The sequence below is a fragment of the Poecile atricapillus genome, chromosome 3, assembly GCF_030490865.1.
Source record: "Poecile atricapillus isolate bPoeAtr1 chromosome 3, bPoeAtr1.hap1, whole genome shotgun sequence".
Taxonomy (NCBI): domain Eukaryota; kingdom Metazoa; phylum Chordata; class Aves; order Passeriformes; family Paridae; genus Poecile; species Poecile atricapillus.
The window spans coordinates 115,005,385-115,028,423 of record NC_081251.1 but is presented as its reverse complement, the minus strand read 5'-3'; the positions used below and the strand labels follow the sequence as shown (position 1 = coordinate 115,028,423).

At 43.4% G+C, this 23,039-nt stretch overlaps 1 protein-coding gene across 2 annotated transcripts in view; it reads right to left on the bottom strand.

Moving 5' to 3' along the window:
- The window catches only part of EFEMP1 (EGF containing fibulin extracellular matrix protein 1), a 45,639-nt gene extending 31,899 nt beyond the window's left edge, over positions 1-13,740 (bottom strand). The window contains exons 1-4 of one of the 2 annotated variants that reach the window (XM_058834961.1): positions 13,427-13,740; positions 12,878-12,965; positions 9,917-9,965; positions 9,478-9,738 (exon numbers count right to left, since the gene is read on the bottom strand). In XM_058834961.1, coding sequence (XP_058690944.1) covers positions 9,478-9,738; positions 9,917-9,965; positions 12,878-12,958 — 391 coding nt within the window. In that variant the 5' untranslated portion in view covers positions 12,959-12,965; positions 13,427-13,740. Of the gene's footprint in view, positions 1-9,477; positions 9,739-9,916; positions 9,966-12,877; positions 12,966-13,081; positions 13,221-13,426 lie in introns of those variants that run through there. The other variant, XM_058834962.1, reaches the window with a different exon arrangement.
- Positions 13,741-23,039: the final 9,299 nt, after the last annotated feature.

Sequence of the window (23,039 nt, the reverse complement as noted above, 5' to 3'; positions counted from 1 at the left end):
GTATTGCAACCATCCTCAAATTACTTTCTGCTCCAGTAACATGTAAGGAGGCAGTCGGAAAGAAAATCTGTCTTGATGCTTCAAGTTAAGCCAGATAAGAGTGAGGAAGGTCTGGATGCAGAGTACATACAGGCAGGATGATGTCAGAGAAGAACACGTTTTTTCTTTCCCCTTGGGAAGTGGGAATGGCTTTTGGATTCTGCACTCTTTCCTGATTTAGTCTCCAACAACTTCTGGGAGGAATGAAGTCAGGTGTCATCCACAGCCCACAGGGACAGAGCAGGGGTTGCTCCAAAGCACTGCTTATTTCTGATGTGATTCTGTGCTCACTGCCTTGTGAAATATTCCTACATTTCTGCTTTTAACTCACTCCAGGCGTGACACACACGTCCTTGTTTTACCCAGTCCTTGTTTTATCATCCCAAAGTTCTGTGGAGAACTGGCTCCTGATAAGGAAGTCCCTTGAGAACAAATTAATTTATGAAGAAACTGCTTTAAAAACTACAAGCAAGTATTTGTTGCTTCTAAAAGTGTATTTAATTCCACCTACTCTGTATCCCAGATACTCAAAATTCTCTCCAGAGTAAGTTTAGACAAGAGAGAGATTGTTTCTCCTGGTTTTTATTTTCCTAAGATAGGTCACGTCAGCTAAAATCACACTTAAATTTCTGCTCACTTTGCCATGTTTGATTCCTTTGCTCTGTGCAAGACTCTTATTAAATGTTACCTTATTGGCAACCTCTTTAAAACCACACAGAGAATTGGTACCTGTCAAAAGTCCTTGCATTTCCTAAGTACTTCTGACAACAGGCAGCTGTTACAGTATTGATAAGGATTTCTTTCTAAATTTATAATGCTACAAGATGTTCAGGAACCGATTGTCCAAATTACTGCTTTTCTGGAATTATGGGGGTTTCTATCCCATAAAATGCTTTTTTTTTTTTTCCCTCCTTGAATTTCTTTAACTCTAGTGAATTTTAATTGAGTTTGAAACCCAAACTTAACTCTTGGTATAAGGATCAGTTTTGCGGAGCAATGTGCCTTGTCAGAGTTTGTCTTTGGGTTCCACCTGAGAGCAGGATTGGTTTGATTGCACACTTTCTGCCCAGTTACCTGTTCACAGGAATTCCCCCCTGTGCAGGCAGATGCACATAAAAACCCTGGAACGAGCTCTGCTCGTACTCAGGAATCTCCACGGAACATCTGTTCAGGCACAGGCTGAACATGCTCAAGTGCAGTGTCAGATTTGCTTAAATCATCTCACACTGGGTCATGCAGACCAGGAGTTTCCTTCAGGTTAAATTCAGCTTGTAAAGGAAGGCTCAGCAATATCTTCTCCTTCTCAGAGCTGATCAAAACAGGCTTCATTTATTAATGTTTCCACTCAAAGGCATGGAATTTTTAAATCAGGAGATAATAAAGCCAGATTCAGAGTTTCCCAAGGTAAACATCCCTTCACACACTGAATCTTTTGTCATTCCATTGAAGAATTTTCCTTTAAAGTTATTTATTTAAGCCATTCAGTAACAGCAACAGACAAGGGGCTACTGAATATCTAATTTAAAATTGCCTAATTAAGAGCTTGGGATACATTTTGCCAGAAAAGGTCTAATTCACTCCTGAGCCTCAAGAACTTTTTCTTAGCACTGTAGCTTATAAAAATGTGTGTAACAAATGTTTTCTTAGTCATGTTTTTCAGCTTTGATCATATAATTATACCTAACAAAAATTAGACATTACTCTGCTTAAAACAGAACCAACCTTTAACATTATTTCAGATTAACAAATAAGACACAAATGTGAACGAGCATTAAAGGATTTTTATAATCACTACATGTGTGCTAAAATACTTCAGAGCTCTGTAATTTGCAAATCCCTCTTGTATTTTTGGTGAAGTTAAAAGGTAGATGAAAGAAGGTACAAGGAGCATTCTTGTGTGTTTATAATGGTTTTTTTTCAAGTTCAATTTTGCTGTCTATTGAATTACAGCAAATAACTTTCTCTCCAAAACTGTTGCTTTCTGGCTGCTGTGAAAACAAAACTTAGCAAATTAAAGGTGAAACAGATATTTCTTTGTGAAATTTCATACTTTTTACTCATGAAATTTATATGTCTGATTACCTATTCCGTGTCTTCTTGTCATACAGAGAACAGAGATCTTACAAGCCTGGTTCAGATCTCCCAGCCTTGTGGATAGAATCATCTAAACTTTGATAGGTATGTGGCAAAATTCCCTCTGATCAGAACCCTTCAGCCCAAAGGAGGCTTAAATTTCGTGTGATTTATTCTAGACCATTCATAAATGGTGCTAACCCAGAAAAAGTAGCTCAGAAAGCATCACAGAAGGGGAAAAAGAGAATAAGTATCGTATAAGTGTAATGAAATCAGGTGATCAAGCTCAGTTGACATGAATCCCACAAACACAGCACAAAGGGGTTGCCATGACAAGGTGCTGTACAAGAGGAGTTAACTACACCACAAAAAATGTGGAATGTTTAAGATGCAACCTGGTAGGTGAAGTCAAAAATTACACTCTCCTGGTGGTTTTCACCAGACCAAAAATATCTCGCAAGAAGGGAGTCCTGTAACACTCCCACGGTCTTTGGCAGTAGGAAAATGGCGAAGCAGCAAGTCTAAACAGCACTCTGAATGAATTCCCACAGTGCTGGAGACTGCTGTGCTTGGCTGTGGGGCAGCAGATGGGATTCCCTAGCAAAGGGACAGGGAGAGGAACACAGGCATCCCTGGGTGGTGCAGGGAGGAATCCAACAGGCCTCTGCTGCCTTTGCAGGAAGCTTTGTTCTTCCTGTAGGGATGTTTTGGCACACAGAAACAGCAGCTATCATCTTCCCTGGCCAGCATGGGAAGGGAGATATCACTTGGAAAGAGAATAAAATGAGGGAAAGAAGTTTCAAATTTCAGCTCTTGAACTAGTTTTCCAGCTTCCTAAATTTGTGTTCCATCACTGGAGATGCTCAAGAAAGATCTTGGACCTTTGAAAAATGTGTCTGCAATGCAGAGATCCTTTAGAAACATTCTAGCAAAGGTGACTCAGTGACCCAGACTGCAAGAGTGAAAATAAGACACAGGTAAGAGCATGTCCTTTATACACTAATTAATCTGAAGTAGGAATCAGGTTTGAAAATGGAAGGAAAAAGCAGCGGTCGAGAGGAAATCATCCTGAGCAAAAAACTGGGGAGAGGAGGAGCACAGAGCCTTTCTCAGGAGGCTGAGGAGTGAGGAAACAACTGCTCAGAGCAAGCACAATGAGAACATCCCAGTGGCAATAGTGTCAGTATGAAACTACCTGAGAGAGGTGCTAAAAGCAGCTGCCAGGATGTCTTGGCACTGCTGGGGGAAGTGCCTGTACCACTGTGATGCTGTGGAATCTATTCCTTTGAGAGGTTTTGGCACAGGGAGCACAGCCTGTGCTGCCCCAAGCCCTGTTTTGTGCCCCCTGGTGCTGCTGAGTGCAGCAGGTGACAGCCCTCACTCCTGGTGTGGTTTTCCTGACTTTGTAGGATGCTCAGATCTGAGTGTCTGCAACAGGTACAGGGAATTCCTCGAAGAGAGAAATAAATGCTTTGGGCTGTTTAATGGGGTGCCAAGTACTCTGGGATGCCAAGTCAGGATCAGGCATAAGCACATTCTTCCCGTTTGCTATCTGGTGTTATTCCTGATTGCTTTGTGGCAAAGACCTCCGGCTGAGAGAGAGGAGTTCTGAAGGAGGACAGATGGCTGGAGTTTGGACTTTCTTCAGGCCATGTGCCTTCTGAATCCATTTGCTGTGTTTTGTCTGTCAAAACATGAGCCTCCTCCGAGCTACTAAGGCAACAGGCTTTAAAATCAACAAATGCAGCCCACAAGGATGACAGCCGAGGTGACTACTGTGTGATCCCATTCTTCTGCTGCAAGAAGCCGTGAGAACTGCTAATGGGTTTACTTAAACTCCAAGTCCAGTGCTTGCCTGCATAATCCCAATTCAGGAAGCTAAGGTAAATACAACTCGGGGAAGTTCGCTTGCCTCTAGCGCACTTAGCCCGATGAGCAAATGGGAGGAATCTTTATCTGCAACACACTGAGCGTATTCCTACAGGGCTCAGGACAATGGGAAAGCAGTAACTAAGTCAGGAAAGGAAAGCAGCTGCTAGCATTTATGCTCGTGATGGATGTTCACAGTAAAATGGTCAGACAGAACAGAGAATATCTCTCCAAGGTCTTGACTTGACACCCACAGCTGTGCAAATAGCACAGATGGGAAGATGATTCAGAGTGGCCAGATTTCAAAAATGCCCAAAACCAGGCCCTCAAAACAAGATGGGTTTTTGTGAACGCCCCTCTGGACCCTCAGGGCTACTACAGTGATGCTGCTTTGCAGCAGAACGCAGCAGTTTCACAGATTAACAGCTTGAACAGTTGGTTGGGGATGGGCCGATGAAAGATGATCTCTGCATGATGTATCCAAATGTACAAGGAATTAATTGGAAGCTATGAACAAAGAGCTGTGAAAGCGTCAGCTTGTGTCCTTCTGTGGATCCTCTTAGACCTGTAGAATTCCTATGGCTTGTCCAAATAATGAGTGTTGAAGTGGCACATGTAAGCAGGTCAGTCTCTTAGAGTGGCTACAGCTGGCAACAAGTGTTCCCCACTTGCTGCAGTGCTGCACTAACACATGGCCTGAGGGAGCACTTTGAGTTACTACCATCCTAAACCACATAACCAGGCCTTATTTTTCCTGCCATAGGCTCTGTCCTCACCCTATCCTCAAACTCAACAGGCCCAGTGGTGTTCAAAGAATCATAAAATAGTTTGGGTTGGAAGGGGACCTTGAGGATCATCTATCTTGTTCCACCCCTGCCATGGGCAGGGACACTTTCCACTAGCCCAGGTTCCTCCAAACCCCGTCCAACCTGGCCCTGGACACTTCCAGGGATGGGGCAGCCACAACTTCCCTAAGCAACCTGTGCCAGGGCCTCACTACCACCACAGTAAAGAATTTCTTCCCAATACCTAATGTAAACCTACTTCCTTTCAATTTAAACCCATTCCTCCTTGTCCTATCACTGCATGTCCTTGTAAACAGTCTTGCCCTGAGAGGAACAACTCTGGAACTAAACCCATCACACCTCAGGCTCTTTAACAAGTAGCTCTGAAGAAGTTTTAAAGTACTCCTTACCTACAGAAAGGGGGAAAACTTGTGATGGTACAACATTTTACAAAAAGCTCTCCAAAACATTTCCATGGCTAAGGATCTCCTATAGCTGTATTTTAGGTTATGCCTGTATTAGAAAATGGGTTGAGCCCATAGGAGCAGATCCCAGCTTGGTGCAGAGGCTCCAAAATCCCAGCCCATGCACTTCTGAGGCTCCCTGGAGTCTGGCCCTGAAGGCTGAGTGCTTGTTAGTGGTTGTGGCACATCAGTGGCACCCCTGGGGTGCATTTCAGGTTGAGTTTCAGCTGGGCTGGAGGCGGCTGCACGTTCCAGGAGCTCTCAGGGAGGGGAAGTGGAGCTCATTAGGAACTGCAGTGCCCAGCCAAAATGCCAGAACACAGCCAGGCTCTGCCAAGGGCAGCCAAGTGCACCTGCACTCACACACCTTTTATGTCCTTTGTATGCCACCTGCACATCCCTGACACATGTAAATATGTACAATATAAAGGGATTTTTCCATGGAAAACAAGACATCGTGAGCTGCTCCCTCTTGTCCCTCCCTCCTTAACAGGACAACAGCAAAAAAGGTTCTACACATGCAAAATTTAGCCTTATTTGACTTATTCACAATTAACTTCTTGAGTTAAAAGCATAGCTTAAGTATGATAAGTTACTTTAAAAAGTACCAGAAAACAAAACAAAACAACAAAACCCAAACCTCTACCAGTGTAAAGATACCTAAAATGATTTTGCAGGGGGAAAAATAATCACAGCATAGAAAACAAATTCATTCTTTTCCTCCTTCCACAGAGGAGGAAAAAAAGCAACCAATGTCCACCAAGTTTGGGTAGAACTCTGGAAAAATGCCTTTCTCCCACCTAAGCAAGCACTGATGATCTCTTGGATTGCAATCTGTCTCCCTCCTGTACTTGCAGCAGCACAAAGGGTTACAAACAGGATGGAGAAATATCAAAAGCTAATCTAGCTGGGGAGTAAAAATGGTTACTTTATTGCTTGTATTACCAGCATGACAGGAATTAAGGAAAAGAAATTCTTTTTCCCTTCTCAAGTTTACAGGTTATTTGGTACCTTTTTTGGTCCCTTTTTTTCACTCAAGTGTCATTAACATTCTAGGAGAAGCCAGTACTTTCTTGCAGACCAGGTTTGACAGAATTGAATTAATTGGGTGATTTTCTTTTGAATTCAATAGGAGCAGACTCAAATCACAGAGAACCTAACAACAAAGTAAAATATAAATCAGTCCTGTATGCAGGCACAGAGTGCAGCTATTTATGGTTTTTATCAGGAAAAAAGATGTCTGGGAACACGAGTTAACTCAGTAATTTGCTTCAAATTATTTCTTACTCTGTTTTTTTGTTCTTCCCCATTACAGTGACACCCTCACAGAGGCAGGGCTGAACATCCAAGTGGCTTCCTGAAAGTGTGACCAGGTGCCACATACGGCAATCTCCCTTAGGGACCAAATTTAGGAGTGACACCGAAGTGGGAACTGATTAGGATGGGGAGGGAAGGGATTAGGTAAGGTCATAAACTCAGAATTTAAAGTACAGTCCAAGTGTTCACATTGAAGCACAACTTTTTCCACATCAGAGATCTTCCTCCAGGATAACCTCCCTCACCCTTGCTTCAGTTTGGGGGTTCCTGGCATCACTGCTCATAAAGAGGGTCTTGAGAACATCCCAGGAAATGTTTGCTACCCCCACTTCTGACATCAATGGGTCACACTGGAACGTGCTTCTGCTCATTAGTAGTTATAAAAACGCGTATCAGCACATCACTGGAGTGAAAACCACCTGGACCAGTGTCATTTGTGGCATTTATTCCAAGCACAGGAGCCACAGGAGTGTGTTTGGCCTGTCGTTCCCCCACTATTCCATACTCAAAAAGGGAGTGGACATTTGTGTTTATACAGAAGGCCCCTCACACTGCAGCATGATGTCAGTAATTCAGCTCCTCAGAGCATGTTATTGTTTGAAACAGAGGTCTCCACACTTTCACATTGGTTATAAAATACTTAGTGCTGCTGGACTGGAAGGAGAATGTCATACATCTGCAAACAATTAGAAGGAGCTGGACTTCATATTTGATTTACTAAACAATAAAACAAGCTTAAGTGTGACTATATCTGTAAGTTACACTCCCTAGGAGCCTTGAGCAGTTATCATAGCAAAGTCTTTTAACCATAATTAAATAAATCCGCAGCGGGACCATTGCTGATCAAGATTATCTTTTATAAGATATTTTCAGCAGTGAAAAGCATGAAGATCACGAAGTTGAATGCATGCTTTAAGTGCTCCAAAACTCTTTTATGCTTCATTTCAAGCACACTGTCCACTACCCTTTTTCCAGCTGGAATGCATTCAGTACAATACATTTCAGCTTTTAAGCACTAATATTTCCATGCTTTCTACATTTAGATTGAAATTTTGGCACGAGGAAATGAGTAGCTTGATTCAGTCAAGCCCAAGATTTCACCATAGTGCCGGTTAGAAGTTCTGGTACTGTAACAACACATAGTTGTTGTTATAAATTAACCAAACATTTGGGAATTGAATAGAAATATTTAGTTGCAAGTTCCAGGAAGCCAGAGCATGGAGTAAAGTAATAGTAATGTATCACCACCAATTTCTCCTCAACAAAACAGAAACCTCAACCAGTTGTCATTCTCTAAGTTAAACCCAACCCTCAACCTTGGTTTGGAGCACAAACTATGGGTACTAAATGTTGTCAAACTGCCCTACTGTGTCCCAGATTTATACACCTAAAACCTGCACAGCAAAAGGGGTGGTCATGTTTTGACATTTGCTAGCATGACTTGTATTTTTTATCAAATGAAAATGTTATGTGCTGAAGTTGGAACAGTTTATTACAGTTCTCCAGCCAGGAGTAGTGCCAGCAGCATCACCTGAAGGAGGGAGTGCCAGGCCAAACCCAGCAGTTCTGCTCCTGGTTCTGCTGCTGCTTGGCCAAGTTAAACTAAGGAAAAAGCCAATTTTCCATCCTTAGCATTGATTTTCCCTTGATGACCCCCAGTGAACGCCCAGGGTTAAGGAGATCTGACCTCCTGTGGTAGGTTCTGTGCTTGACATTCTTGAATCAGAGTGACAGAAATGTTGGACATGAGCAGATAAGCCAGAAATGCAACTCTGAGGCTTTGCCTACAAAAATAACTCCTCCAGCCTCCATGATGATTACTGTTCTCCAGAATGACAGGGAATTTACTTACTAGTGATAAATAATGTCCTGTGTACATGAATACCAGGGAGAAGGAAACTACCACTGTGTATTACAGCCTGCCCTGATTACAGTCCCTAAAGTACTATTTTATGTGATTATACTGCTGCAGGCCACAAAGTGGAAAAGATGAACCATGGGGTCAGGTTTTGCCCTCTCTTTGCATGGGTGTCCCTCCAATGTGCTTGAAAAGCAAGTTTGTGAGCAAAGGGTAGAATATATTTCTATGAAAGAAAACAAAACAATGGCCAAAACATTTGTTACTTCAGCAAGTAGAAGAGTAAACTATTTATATAAAATAATAAATGAAACAGTGTTAGTTTACAGTAGTGCTCGTGAGGCTGGTTCCTGAATGCATACAATTAACATTGCTAATGCCCTGAGAACTTCTGGCACTGTGTGTGGTGTATGTACACTCAGATGAAAGCTCTTCATTGCCATAGTTTCAAAGAGTGGCCAGGCTAGGGCTGGAAGTGAACTGGCAGGGTCTGCCTAGGGCTGCTTCCACAGAGATCAGAAGAGCACAGGCTGTTCAGAAGTTGGGTTCCTGCTGCTGGAGGAATATTCCTTATCCACACAATTAAAAAATATAGGACCCTTCTGCACTGCAGCGTGCTCTAAACAAAAGTTCATCCTGTGGTTATTTTTTTGTTCATTCAGCATTCGCTGAAAAATACAGAGTTCTGCAAACCTTTCCAAACTGTTTATGCCTTGCTGCATTGCCCACTCTTTTCAGAGCGCTTTCTTTCCTAGACATGCTTAATACAACACAAAATGCAACTCAAGTTGTTTTAAGAGGCTTTTTTAGGAGCTGCAGACAACAGAATTAATTCAGCACGTTAGCCCAAAATAGATGGGACAGACTGTAAGGCTGCAACAAACTCCACATTCTGATACCTTGAACAACAACGGTGACATTCACGCGTTTTATTTTTGTATCTTTAAAGGTGTTAATGGAGCAAGAATCCCTTCCAGTCAGTGCAAGGGCTACAGGCTGTCATTCCCCTGGCTCTGTGGTCACCCCCGCTGCCACTGCAAGGGCAGCAGGAGCGAGGCAGGCACTGGCTTACCTTGGCACACGTTGTGGTCACTTTGCTCATACCCAGCTGCACACTGGATTTGGTGGGTTGGGTTGGGAGGGGCGCGCTGGGGGTCGGCCGGGGTCCGGCGAATGACGTTGTTTCGACCACTTGTGGATTCAGCTGCTGCTTCTTCTCGCTCATTTACAATAATTTGCGCTGTTCTGGGTAGACAGAGGTATCCTCCATAGTGGTTAACACATTTCATCCCACCTTTACATGCATCTGGGACTATTTCACATTCATCAATATCTGTGGTTAGCAACAACACAAGTCATGCTTTTAACAGTCGAACCTTCTGCAACAGCCATTAACACAAAGAACACGACGAGACATGCATGCACACCTCCGTGTCCAAAACAGGGGTGTGCAGTGAGAATACTTAAAGAATACCAGTGGCAAGTCTGTCTTTGAAAATTATTTACTGTACCTTTGCACCGTTGCCTAACAGGATCCCATTCATAGCCATCTGTGCATTGCTGTGGAGAAAAAGAGAAATAAATTTGGTTACTGGGGATTCTTTGTTTTGGAAAAACAGTCGAGTGTATTCAGTGAGCTCAACCTGTGACACAAAGGGAAATGCAATACCTTGGTAAGGTTAGAAAAATGGCAATTGCTACAGCACTGCTGTGCAGGAACAGCAAAACTTGTTGGGTCCCTTCCCACTTGGAATGCTCTGTGACTCCATGATACACAGAGAGCGCCTCTGTCTCAAAGTTCCCAAGATATTGTTTGTTGTGAGCAGGCTGGGGGGCAAAGTGAGAAAACCATTGCTTTCTCCTTGCCTTGTCCTATGCCCTGTGTTATTCCATCTCTCCTTGGCTGAATCCTTGGATGATCTTTGGCATGAACAGAATGAAAATCTCCTTATGAAAAGCGACAAGTTTCTCTGAATTTGGATCTCATTCCCTGCCTTCCAACAGGTGAATCTCTTTCATTCCCAGCCTCTGTTTGCCAGAGGGACTAAGGGGACTCTGTACCCCTGGACTTCATCCTCTCTCCCATTAGCACTCTAGCAATGGGGAAGGATCCCATGACAGCTGGAAATTCATTCACATGCTTTTTAATCATATGACTCCAGGGACTGCAGTCTAGGAAGGACAATTTATATTGTGAGACACAAAATAAACGGTTAGAGTTTATAACAGCGGGACTACTTATTTATACAAGACTTTGCAAAATTCAAACAAGGCTATACTCAGCAACTATTCATATCAATGCACACCAGCAAGTTCAGGAAAGATTTTAAATAGTCTGCTCTGCATCTTCATTATTCCTCTGCCCAAAAACATTAAATTATCCAGAGGGCAGTCATTTTAATCTCAGGTCACCATTACAGAGACTGATTAGCAAAGTATCATGGTGCTACCAACAGCAGCAGAAACATTTAAAATATGAAAATATCATTGAATTAACCAGGCTGTGCTGTGTAGGTTCATCTTGGGCTGCTCAGGGTATTACTTTAATGGTCCTATACAAAAAAAGAATGGAGTTGACTAATGTAATTAGTCACAGTCAAGCAAGCTAAATCTTATTGCAACTCCTCTGCTGCTGAGGGACTTACAAGTGACAAACTTGACTTTCTGATGCCAAGATCCACTTGTTGAAGGTCCTGTCCTCAAGTTATTTTGAGGGACTTGTTTCTGACAGACTCTGACTCAGCAGGAGGATTGAAAATATTTTCTTCTCTTGCAGGTGACACCAGCGATTTGTGAAATGTGGCAGTGAGTTGTAGCTTGGAAGGGTTTTCCTCCCCAAGGGGTAAGTGGATGCTCTCTAAAGGATTGACTACATGCTGAGTTGACAACTCCAAAGTTACTGTAGCTATGAAAAGGCAAACCCAAAGGAAAACAGCTAATTCATGCATTTACTGAATCACCCAATTCCTGTTAATGCACAACAGAAGTACTGTCTGTTTAACTGCAAGGAGCCAAGTCCATCTATTACTGCAGCCAAAGGCTTTTACAATAGCAAAGGATTTGGCCCTCCGTGGATACAATGTGTGCATGAGAAACAGTAGCATCCCAAGAGCAAAACCTCCCAAAGCTGAGGGTTTTTTTTTGTTCCATTTAACATGATCAGCGTTTAAGGATCAGTGAAGCACCTCAAGGCTAAGACCTCCTTGAAAATGGAGCAGAGGTGCCCAAGTCACGTGGGCTTGCTGGAAATGTTCAATTGGTATAATCAGAATTATGTGAAATGCTGCATAATTAAACCCCCCCTCATACAATAACTGTGAGAAAGAAGGAGGGTGGGATCCCTGTTTAGTCCAGATTTTCAAAAGGCACTTTTATCTTCGGTTTCCACTTATATGTAGGGACTCTAAAAAAAAGTAAATCACAGAAGCCTCTAAATAAAACTACTCCCAGCCTTTAAAACCTTAATGCTGCTAAAGCCCAGTGTTAAAGTATTTTATTACTGACTTCCTGATGCTCACTTGAGGCTTCTTTAAGCCCTGACTTCTACAAGAAGGTCCAACTCTGCGATATTTACTTGCTTGAGCCATCCCACTGACTTCAGTGGGATTACTTGTATAAGACACAATCCCGGGCTTTGGCTGTGGTTCTCTAACTTTTTGCATGTGTGCAGAATTTTCTGCTTGTGTGGCATTGGGCTGATGTGTGTGCACATATCCAGAGGTCCACCCATATGAAGCAAGTTGCAGGGATTACAGCTGTAATCAGATGTGAAAATGCGGGTTTTTCCCCAGCCCAAGCCGGGGTAATTGCCACTCCTTCCATGACATGCATTATGCAAGCCAAGCACTGAACACAAGCAGATTGAAAAGAAAAAGCCTGACAAAAAGACCTTTAAATCTCTTAGCCTGTCACTTGGTTGCAAGCAGAACCTATTTCCAGTATTCTTGAACAATTTTATCAAGCCATGCAAAACCACTGCTCAAAACCAGCTCAGAAAAGAACAGTCCCATGATCACTCCAGGATTCAGATGCTTCATTAAGAGCCCCAAATTTGGAAGTACTCACATTTTGTTAAAAACAGCTTGAAACATCCATAAGAAAACACAAAAGAATGTTTGACCTAATTATCTGTCAAACTCCATATATTTCAAATTAAGGTCCTAGGGACCCTGCCTTTATGAAAATGGATTGAAAAAATACTAAAACCTCCTAATTTTGTTCAGTCCTTCAAACTGAGTACATAGGTAATTTTTTCCAAACAAGCAGTTGTAATGTATTTTGCTCAATCTTGTTAACTTGAACTTTTAAACACTGTTTGAGTGCAGGAACAGCTTATTTTATGGTTAACATTCAAACTCAGCGACCTCCGTAGCACATGCTATACATTGGCAAGAAATTCGGTTTTTCTTAAGGGTCATTTAGCAAAGAATCCCCGCAAAGCAGTAATTATCTCCAAGTCTATTAAACCTTACCGTGTACGTTATGGTTTCCTCAGTTTCCTGCGAATGTACTGTAATAAGAATGAGCGCAGCCAAGAACATAGCTGTCAACATCGTGAACCTTGAAAGAAAGGAAAAACAAATCAAGCAGGAATGCTTTTAGCGGTCTCCTCTGCTGGAAGAGGCTGCGGCACCGCCGGGAGCGGCTCCTGCCCGGGGAGCCCACCCAGCCCCTACCTGGGAGAGGCGGCCGGGCGCTGCCCGCTCGCTCCCGCAAGGAGAGGGTGAGGCTTGGCCGCGCTTCCCAGCCCGGGGGTTTTATCCAGCTGGGAGAGAGGGGCGGAAATAACCAGTCAATGGAGTTTAAAACACCCCAGCGCTCACCGGGAGCAGCGCCGGACACGGCGCGGGCAGCGGCACTGCCCGGCCGGCCACGCTTTGGGGCGGAAAAGTAACTTTTCGGTCAAAGCAAGGCGTGGGGGACACCCCCACCTGCCGGGCTGTGCCGGGGACCGGCTGGGGCAGAGCCCTGCCCGGGTCCGGCGGGCACGGAGCCGCCCGCGCTGCCCGCTCCGCTCCTACCTGCGGGACCGGCCGGGCGCCGGCCGCTGCTCCCGTCCGCAGCCGAGGCTGCGCTGCCGGCGGCCGCTCGCTCTCCTTGCCCCGCCGCCGGTGCGCTGTCGGCGGCCGCTGCTTCCCTTTCCCCCGGTGCCTGTGCGGTGCCGGTGCGGTGCCGGCGGCCGCTCGCTCTCTTTCCCGAGGTGTCGGTGCGGCGCCGGCGGCCGCTCGCTATCTTTCCCCCCGGTGCCGTGCGGCGCCGGCGGCCGGCCGTGCCCGATGTCCCGCTGCCGGCAGCCGCTGTCTGTCCGTGCCCGGCGGCCGCCGCTCCCCCGCCGCTGTCGGTGCGTGCCCGGTGCCGGCCCCGGGCTAAATAGAACGGGCGCCTGTCCCGCCGGCGCCGCGCGCGCCCCCTGCCGGCGCCGCCGCCATGTTGGGGCCGTGAGGGCAGCCCCGGGCACGGCCCCGCCGCGGGCACGGCCCCGCCGCCCTGCGCGGGAACCGTGAGGGAAAGGCGGCCGCGGGCCCCGGAGCCGCTCCCTCACGCCGCTCGGGTGCCCCGGCTGGCCCTGTCCCCGTCGGGATCTTCGAGGGAGCGCAGCTCGGCCGTCGTTTTGGGGTCTGTCGTGAGGCAGATTAAGTTGGGTAAGCCAGTTGAGGTTGGGGAAAAAAGACCTTTAAGATTATCGGGTCCATCGCTACCGTGTTCTCAATTATAACTATAACCAGATGTGGGAATGAGACTGGAAAACTGGGTTTTTCCCCAGTCCAAGCTTGTGTAATTTCCTCTTCTTCCATGACATGCATTATGCAAGGCAAACACTGAACACGAGCATATTTAAAAGAAAATGAATTTACAAAAAGCCCTTTGGATCTCTTTCCCTTCACTTGGTTGCAAACAGAACTTACTTCCAATATTCTTGCCCTCACATCCCACATCCATGCAATTTTGGACATTTCTATGGCTGGTGACTCTACTGCTGCTTTGGGCAGCCCCTTTCAGTGCTTTGCAACCCTTTCCTGGACATTTTTTTTTCAGTAATATCTAATCTAAACCTCCCCTAGAAATTTAAAATAGCAGGACTGATGTGTTGTGGCCATTAGAACTTCGGTAGATGGAAGCCACAAGGAGCCCTCCACAAGGCAATGCCTGTTCCTCAGCACAGCCTCAGTTCAGCAATCATCACTTCTAAAAACCTTTTCAGGCTGTCAAATGCTGTTATTTCCACACCCAGGGGGAGGGTTCATGGATAGAAGGAAGGATGAGGAGGCATTGCAGGGATTTAGAAGCTTTGGAGTGTTTAGGTCAGGAGAAGGTGCCCAGAAATGTGTTCACTAGATCTTTATTTAATTCTCCAGTTTTGCTTCTGGGGGCCTGTGATGCCATAGAGCAACTCTATTCTGTTCCTGTAGTTCAACAGGAGGTCTTTCATTTTAAAATAAGTTTTTGCCTCCTTAATTTAGATCTTGAAGGGCCTGGAAAACTGGAAAGCTGAAAAAATGTCCTGCTAGGCTGCTGACCTCTGACACTGCTGGCCTAGAGAATGGCTTTCCTATACAAACCCTTAACATTCTTAACATTAAATTATAGTTGATCTTACATAAAGCATGAGTTCTTTTTTGGACGGCCATATAGTGCTCATTAATTTTGTCTCTGAATCAAATCACTTCTTATCTGTTCTAGAATCAGCCAAGCTGGTAGTTTTGGAATACTTGTAGCTGCAACCATGTGTTGCCTGTCTTTTATTTTTTAGGTGCTTGGGAGAGAAGGCAGGATTTTCCCTCCTTCATTGCAGTTTCTGTGCTTACAGGTAAGTGGGACTCCTGAAAATGTACTTGACAATCTACACACCTCACTGGTAAATAAAGAACAGAAGAAACAACATGGTGTAATAAAGAAAATCTAAGTTCACTACATTATAGGACATTTTGCATGTACTTTTGTGTGCATATTTATTTCATATTTAACAGGCTATCTTTTGACACACATTCTCCTGCTTCAAAATGATTCCTTTAAAGTCTACATTTCATTATTTAGGAATACAGCTTCACAGTGTTAGATTGGCTCTGAATTGTTCACTTCTGTTGGTGTAAATTGGATTCCTATTTGTGATGTGGTCCCTCATATATTTTAAACTTTACTCTTTCTTGCTTGTAGAAAGAAATGAAGGTATTTTTAATAATCTAATTAATGCAAAACAGCATCATAATTGCTTTTATCTACTTGGCAACACTACTTAGTGAGTTTTGCATTGTCATTTAAATTGTGGCATTTTCATCCATGCCACGCAAAGAGAACAGAATTTAAATTGTTGTGTTCTGAAGTAAAAATTTTTAAAAGTCTTGTCTTAAGCTACCACATAGGAAAACACTGCCTGTATTACAGGACTGCAGTTGGGTTTTTTCCCTCTGGAAAGATGTTCTGCAAAGCAGAGAACAGCAGGAACATCGTTTTGGAGGATGTCTGAATGCTGGCTGAGCAGGGACCCCCTTCCCTTGGCTTCAGCCAGTGTTACACATTTGCTGAAATGCCCCATTCTGCCAAGGATGGTTGTCAGTCCTTTAAATGGAGGTAGGAGACTCAGTCCATGATTTGGTAGTTCAGATATTCCCTGCTGAGACAACTGGAAACTTGCCTGGTGCGGGAGAGCAGCACTTAAACGCTTGGAAATGCTGATGGGAGTGTGAGGTATGTGAATGAGCTGAAGGACAATTTATTTACATATCTGGGGTGCCTGAAGATGTCCCAGTGCTCAAACCATCCCTCCTTCCATGCTGGCCACGAGCAGCTTGGCACTGCTGAGCCCAACCCCTGCAACAATTGAAGAAGCCCTGTCAGGCTGGTCCCTAATCTTCCTTTTTTCCTTACTTTTGGCTCCTTCTGAAAACTGTGCACTCTATTCCCCCCCTACTGCTTTAGTGAACTCTTTGTCACATCTCAGTTTTTGCTTTCTTTCAACCCCACAGTTTTCATAAATTCTTTAGCTCGAATGTGTTTACGACTTCAATGTTCACATTTTTTCTTCCTGGCAGGATGTGTTGCCACCCCCCATTGTCCTCAAAAACCCAAGGATAGGTAGGCTGAAGGAAGATTGTGTGTGGTTAAAATGTCACTGCACTCCCAAGTAATTCTGGCTGCTAGAATTGTCCCTGGGGGCAGCAGACAGCTGGACATAATTTAGAGCAGGCTGAGATTGATACTAGAGGTTAGCCCAAAAAGGAGGAAAACAAAACTGCAGTTTAATCTCTTCTACTCCCAGATCTGACCCCCTTTTCCTGTTTCAAACATCGCTCCCTGGAACGGAAAATGAAGCACATGGAGAATTTTAGCAACTCGTGTTTGTCGGCTCGGGGGACCATCGGTGTCAGTTTAAGATGATTTCTGTCCCTGAGTGTGTCATATCGAGTAACACTGGAGTTGTCTAAACTCAGAGCTGGAATGGTGGAGATGTTATTTTCATGTTGGACTCACAGGAATTTTAGAACATAAATTATTTTGATAACATGGCAGGCTGCCTTTCTGCCACGCTGCCTGCAAATGTCAAATTTTTTTCCATGTTTCAACTTGGAAGTGACATAGTGTTGGTGAAGGATAAATTGTGAAGAATTAGATGTCTGATTTTTTTATTGCTGATTAAACATGACAAATGTTAAACTTTTATTTGAGGTAATATTTTACAAGTTTATTTATCTTCAAGAGAGGTATCCTGAGCATATTGTATGTGCCATGAGGTATTACTGTACTGTAACTTTAATTTGAAAGAAAGTCTGTGTTAGGAAATTACTCTCACTTTTCATAGAAAGCTGACATAGAGGTAAAAACTCACCATTTAATTTTTTTATCAGGTGCTGAAATGACAAAAAGGTAACAAGTATCAAAATGTTAGTAGCAATGGATAGAGAACAAATTATCTCTTTCTGCTTAATACTCCCATTCATTCTGAACATATATTTATTGTTATTATTTGTTTATTCTTTACAGTAGAATTCATAAGTGATAGATGATGCAAACACAGAATTAGAGAAAACTGACAAAGAAAAGGCATGAGAGTTGGATTAGAAAAATCTAGTAGTAGAATTTCAGCCTTTATTTTCTTCAAGTTGTCTCCTGTATGAGAGATCTTGCATGGGTTTTGCTGTGCTGAGGCCTCTGGCTAACTTGGGCTAACCCGTGCTTTCATTTTTAAATGTCTAACAATGCTCTGAGGATATTAAAGTACAACGTTGTTGCCATTTTTTATTTTGATTTTTGCTAAAGATCAAGTCTGTGGTCTGCATGCAATTTGTCAAGCATGCAATTTGCTTGTCTGCTGCAATTTATGGGGATGTGATCCTGTGTTTTGTGTGTTTCTGTGGACTCCAGCAGAAATCTGGATGCCCAGATAAGGTGGTGACTATTCCCACTGGAGTCCTTTGTCAGTAAAAGAAACGTGAGTGAGTGAGTGAGTGAGTGAGTGAGTGAGTGAGTGAGTGAGTGAGAGAGAAAGGCATCCCCAGAGGCTGTCCATCTTTTTTGTTGGTGCAGTTGTGCAGTCCTAATAAATTGGGAATTGGAGGGTTTTGGAAGGGTGAGTGGTTTTCAGATACAGCTGAAAATGACACAAGAAATGAGGATGTGATGGTGTGGGGGAAGGATGAGCCCATTTCACTTTCCATGTGTGGTTCATCACCTCTTGTCTCTCAGGGAATAAGGATTTTCCAGGACTGCAAACCTCTCCTGGTGATACTCCTGGGTGATGTTGATTTTAGGCTCCCCTTTGGAAAATGAGAGAATATGGTTAATGGGTGTTTTCAAGGTTTCCAGTTTTTTCAAGGCTGTAACTTTGAGGTCCATCTTACACAAGTTTACTCACAACCCCAGAATATCTGATGTTATGGATTAACTGACACTTCGGTAAAGACACTTTGATGTGATAAGAATTTCAGATATGGCAAATCTGGGCTGTAGCTTAAATTGCACTGTGACAATTTGCTTTTGCTGAGAGATTGTATCTGCAATTTAAATATCCCTCGTCTCTTTAGCTTGTATTTCTCTCTTCTTCCATCTTTTTATACTGTGCAGCAACTCTTTTCCATTCTCTATCAGTGGTTTTACTTCTCTTTTTTTCTCTTTCTCACGCCAGATAAGAGAAACAGCAGCCCAGAAAACATTCATCAGTGTAGATGTGTGGTTTTTGTAACACTGGAGTTGTCATTTCTTCTCCTTTTTCTTCTGGAAAACCAGCATTGCTGCACATAGGAGTTGAAGTCTGATGCTGTACTAGGTTTCAACCAATTTGGTTAAAATGAGAACTTTTTCCCAGAAGTGTAACCCATCTGAGGAGCAGACAGCCTTTCTGATATTCAAAATCCTAGCTGGAATATGTACTGTTCTGTTTAAACTGTGTCAGTGCAGCTCCTTGCTCTGGCTAAGAGGCAACATAAAAATGCCAGAATTCAAATCCAGTATCACCCAGAATATGTTGGAGACAGCTTTCAGCTCTAGTTTGGCTTCCTGTGAAGCTTTGTGCAAATCATTGAATCTATTTCTTGGTACACTCTCTATGGAATGAGGAAAAGATGTGACTCTAGCCCAGGGAAGTGGGGTGGCTGCATTCACTTACCTGTGTAGGATTTGGAAAGTCAGTTGATTGTCTTGGGCACTCAGATCCCGTTCAAAGCCCAGGAGTTTGGGTTCTTGTCGTGAGGCTGCCTTCAGGCCTGCTGTGGGCACCTCAGCATCCCCTCAGCTGAAAGGAGAATCAGGCAGAACTCATCTACTGCAACATTCATGGGTGTGCATGAGTAAAAACTCTGTGCCCTCCTTACCCTCCCTCCATGTAGGAAATCCATTTTCGTTCCTCTGTCAGTTCTGAGAAGGGTAAATGTGGGTTGGTATGAATGGAATACCTGTCTATGACCAGCATGGATTTCTGACTGGCAGCTCAATTCCTGCAGGTTGTTCAAGCCCTAGTTTTCATTTTTGCAGTTTTCCAGCATTGTATTTAGCTCTGGATTTTTGGGAAATAATTTGAATAATTTAACCTTTCTTAAGAGGACTTAGAGTATTGCTGATTGTCTGAAAGTGCTAAAGACCTTCAAGGCAGGCATTCATATTTGAAACCCTTAACCCAAATCTTTCTGCAGAGCCTTCTGGGCCTAAACCTGAGTGTGACAGTGCTGTGACCTTTCAGCAGAATCAAACAGACCTCTCAGAAATGCTGTGGGGAAAGAGAACCTTAGAAGAGCAGATTTGTGAGGCAGAGCTCTTGCTAAGGACTGTTTTGCTTTTTTATAGTTCAGGAACAGCAGGATCAGTGGATATTTTAAACAAAAATTATTAAAAAATAAGCATCTTCTGAACTTTCTGAATTTTCCTTTCTTTCTCTTTTGAGAAAAAAAGTTAGCAATAGGGGAAAAGCAGGAACATTTTTTGTTTATATTGTGTGGAGGTGAACTTGGCAAACAGCCTGCCCAGTTAACCTATTAATTATTGTCCAGGGACACAAGTTTTCTGCTCAATATCTGCATGTTAATACTACAGGATGTATATCAGAGCATTTGAATTCCCTGGAATATTAAGCTTAGTGCTTGTCTTTAAGCTGTCACACAGGAAGCAGAATCCAAATACCAGTGGGGATTTTCCTCTCTGTGAGATTGATGGGGTTATCCTCTCACCCCTCTTTGCAGATACCTGTGGTTGAAAGGGATCAAAATTCTGGAAAAGGCTGGAAGATGATACCACGAAAAGCTGGCACAGAAATGCCCATAACCCTGTATGCTCCCAAAATATGCTCTGTAGGAGTTTAACCACATCAGGGAAAAATTCATTTCTGGGAGTGAGGCAGTGGGAACACCACATCTCCAAGTCATTGAGGTGGAGAGGCTGCAGGACAACCCCAGCATGTCATTTGTGTCATGGACTAACACATCACTTACTAGAGATTAATTTCAAGTCACATGTAACACGGGGATTCTTCTTTTAATTAATCACTTCAAGTTCTCATTCCCTGGAAGCCCAAAGCCCTGGCAAGTTAATTTCTGCTCATTCATCCATTACTGTGCTTGAATTATTATAATTTAGAAGTGATAAAGGTCCAAAATAACCCAATGGATACAAAAACCCCCCAAATCCCCATCCCTGCAGCCCAGTGCAGTTCAGTTCACTCTCTTACATCACTCCAGAAGCCCCAGAGCTCTCTTTGGCCAACAATAGTCTCAGTGTGTCAGGGGCCATGGGCCTCTTTGGCACCACAGCTGCAGGTCGTAAATGCAGTTCTGGAGATTAAGATATTAAAATGTGCCTCTCTGGGGGCCGCACAACAAGGCCTGAGGTGTTGCCTCATGTCCCCAAGGCAGCCTGGTGGCTCCCAGGGCTGTCAGGTGCTGCATGGAGCACTCTCCAAGAGCTTCCCACGTGAGGATTTGTCCTCATCAGTGGGTGGTTTGCCATTTCCTCTGCCAGTCAGGGAGTGTTTGCTGCTCCAGACTCCCATTTCCTGCAGAAGGCTCCTCAGGGCTGGTGACAGAGGTTAGCTGAGCAGGAATTCAGTGAACAACAGGCAAAGGAGCTGTAGATGCTCTAAGAAAAGCGCTGGATGCTTTGTGCAGACCAAGCTGCAGCTGGAGCACTGCTCTGTCCTCATGGCTCTCCATGCATTTATAAAATCCCAACTAAAGGAGCAAGAGGCGTGTGCCTCATCAGTCAGAGGAGAGGAGTGGATTTACCTACTCAGTGTCTTACTAGCACTTATTTCCAGACTTCCTATTTATTACTTTTTATCCCATTTAATATTAAAAAAAATTTGATTTTCAGCTCCCTTCCTCTTGGAAAAAAGTGTCTTTCTCACTGTAATGTTTGACAGCACTTTAAACAGTGAGCTGTGGTTGTAGAAATTTTGACTTCTAGAGGCAATACTTAGAATGTGTCAGAGTTTTAGGGCTTGGTCATTTCTGCTTATGTTCATCCTTCATTTTTCAGATGTAGATCTCTTAATAGAGCTTTTACCATAGAAATTCCAGCTCTGAAAAAAAACCACCAGAGCAGAAAAAGCAGAATTGATTGAGCTTAAATCAAAGGAGAGCCCTTGGTTCAACATTTTGTCAGCAAATTGTGGCTGAGTTATTAATTACCTGTCTCAGTTTTTAAGTACCTGGAATCTGTAAATCTTTCAGGAAGGCCTTTAATATACAAATCTCTGCATGTTGCTGGAGCTCCTGAGTGGTATCTCTGAGGAAGCTGTGGACACATGGAAATATGTCATCCTGAAGATGGATGACTTAAGTCTGTTGAAGCAGATTCTTTGATTGTGTGATTATTAAATAGCTTTTTTGGCACTTGTTGCTGTAGGACTAAGGGTGAGATTCTTTCTCTGCCTTGCACTGGAGATGCATCAAAACTTGTGTGGTCTGACTGCAGTGGGTTGGGAGCCTGTTCCATTTTTGTGGGCAGCTGTGCACGTGGCTTTTGGGGACAGGTCCTGTAAATTCCTTGCTGCTTTAAAAGGAAGGACACAAAAATAGAGGAGGTGGCTTTGGCCTCAGGACTGTGGCACTGCAGTTATTAAGAAGGGCCTTTCCATGTTTTTCCCATGCTTTCCTTCAGTGGATTCAAAAGGACATTAGCTAAAAGCACAAAGGGAAATATGATTTTGTTTCTCTGAAGGCAGAGGATTGAGGGACTTTACAACATTCCTTTAGAGCTAATAATGATTCAAAGTTAACAGTCACATAATACAACAAAACACTTCCATGCAGAGAATGGCATTTTATGGATAGAATTACTCCAGATTCTTCATTCAATTGACTTTCATCTCCAGCAGGGCTGTCATTATTTAGTAAAAGCCTGCTCCAGTGCAGGAAATGTACTTGTGAGGAAGGCCTGAAGTGTGACAAGGTGTGGTGTTAGAACACTAACACTAACTTAGACACTTCATTGTGTCAGTCAGGTTTAGCACTGGTAGGTGAGAGGGAAGGACAGGATCCTCCCCACTGCAAAACAAATCTTGGTGTGGATTAAAAGGTTCTCACTGTTAGAAATTTGGGGTTTTAGTGTGAATTTTAGGAAGGGAAAAAAAAGCTATCACAATACTTCATTTGGAGTCAGGAGGCCTTTTTTCACTGAATGACTTCCAGTGTCAGGCAAAAATATCAGGGAGGCATGGAAGAAAGTGCAATGGATTTATTTGCAGTAATCTTTATTAGAGAAAAACTCCTAATTTTCCAGGAGGAAATGAAGTTCACACACATTTCCTTCACAAAAAGGTAGTGTTGTTTTTTTGTCCATCTTGAGAACTGAATGAAATCTTTATTCCCAGTTGGCAATGTGTGACAAAGCATACCTTTGGTGACAGGCTGCAAAAGGGATTAATCATCTGGTGAATTTATTAACAGCAGTAATAAATTAGAGCTCTCAGGGATCCTCAGTGATTTTACTAGCTTGAATTTAAAAGTATATGAATGGTGTAAGTGAATTGTAAGATAATACTAAGTAGAGATATTTGCTCACAATTGAACTTCTACTTCTCAAGCTATCAGTTGTTTACTGGTCTGGACCAATGAAGTGCTAAAAGCTAAATACTGTAAAATGTTCAACTTTGATGAAAGATACGAAGACAGAAACTGTTTCTTTTGCCAACACTGTGGTCAACAGCAGTGC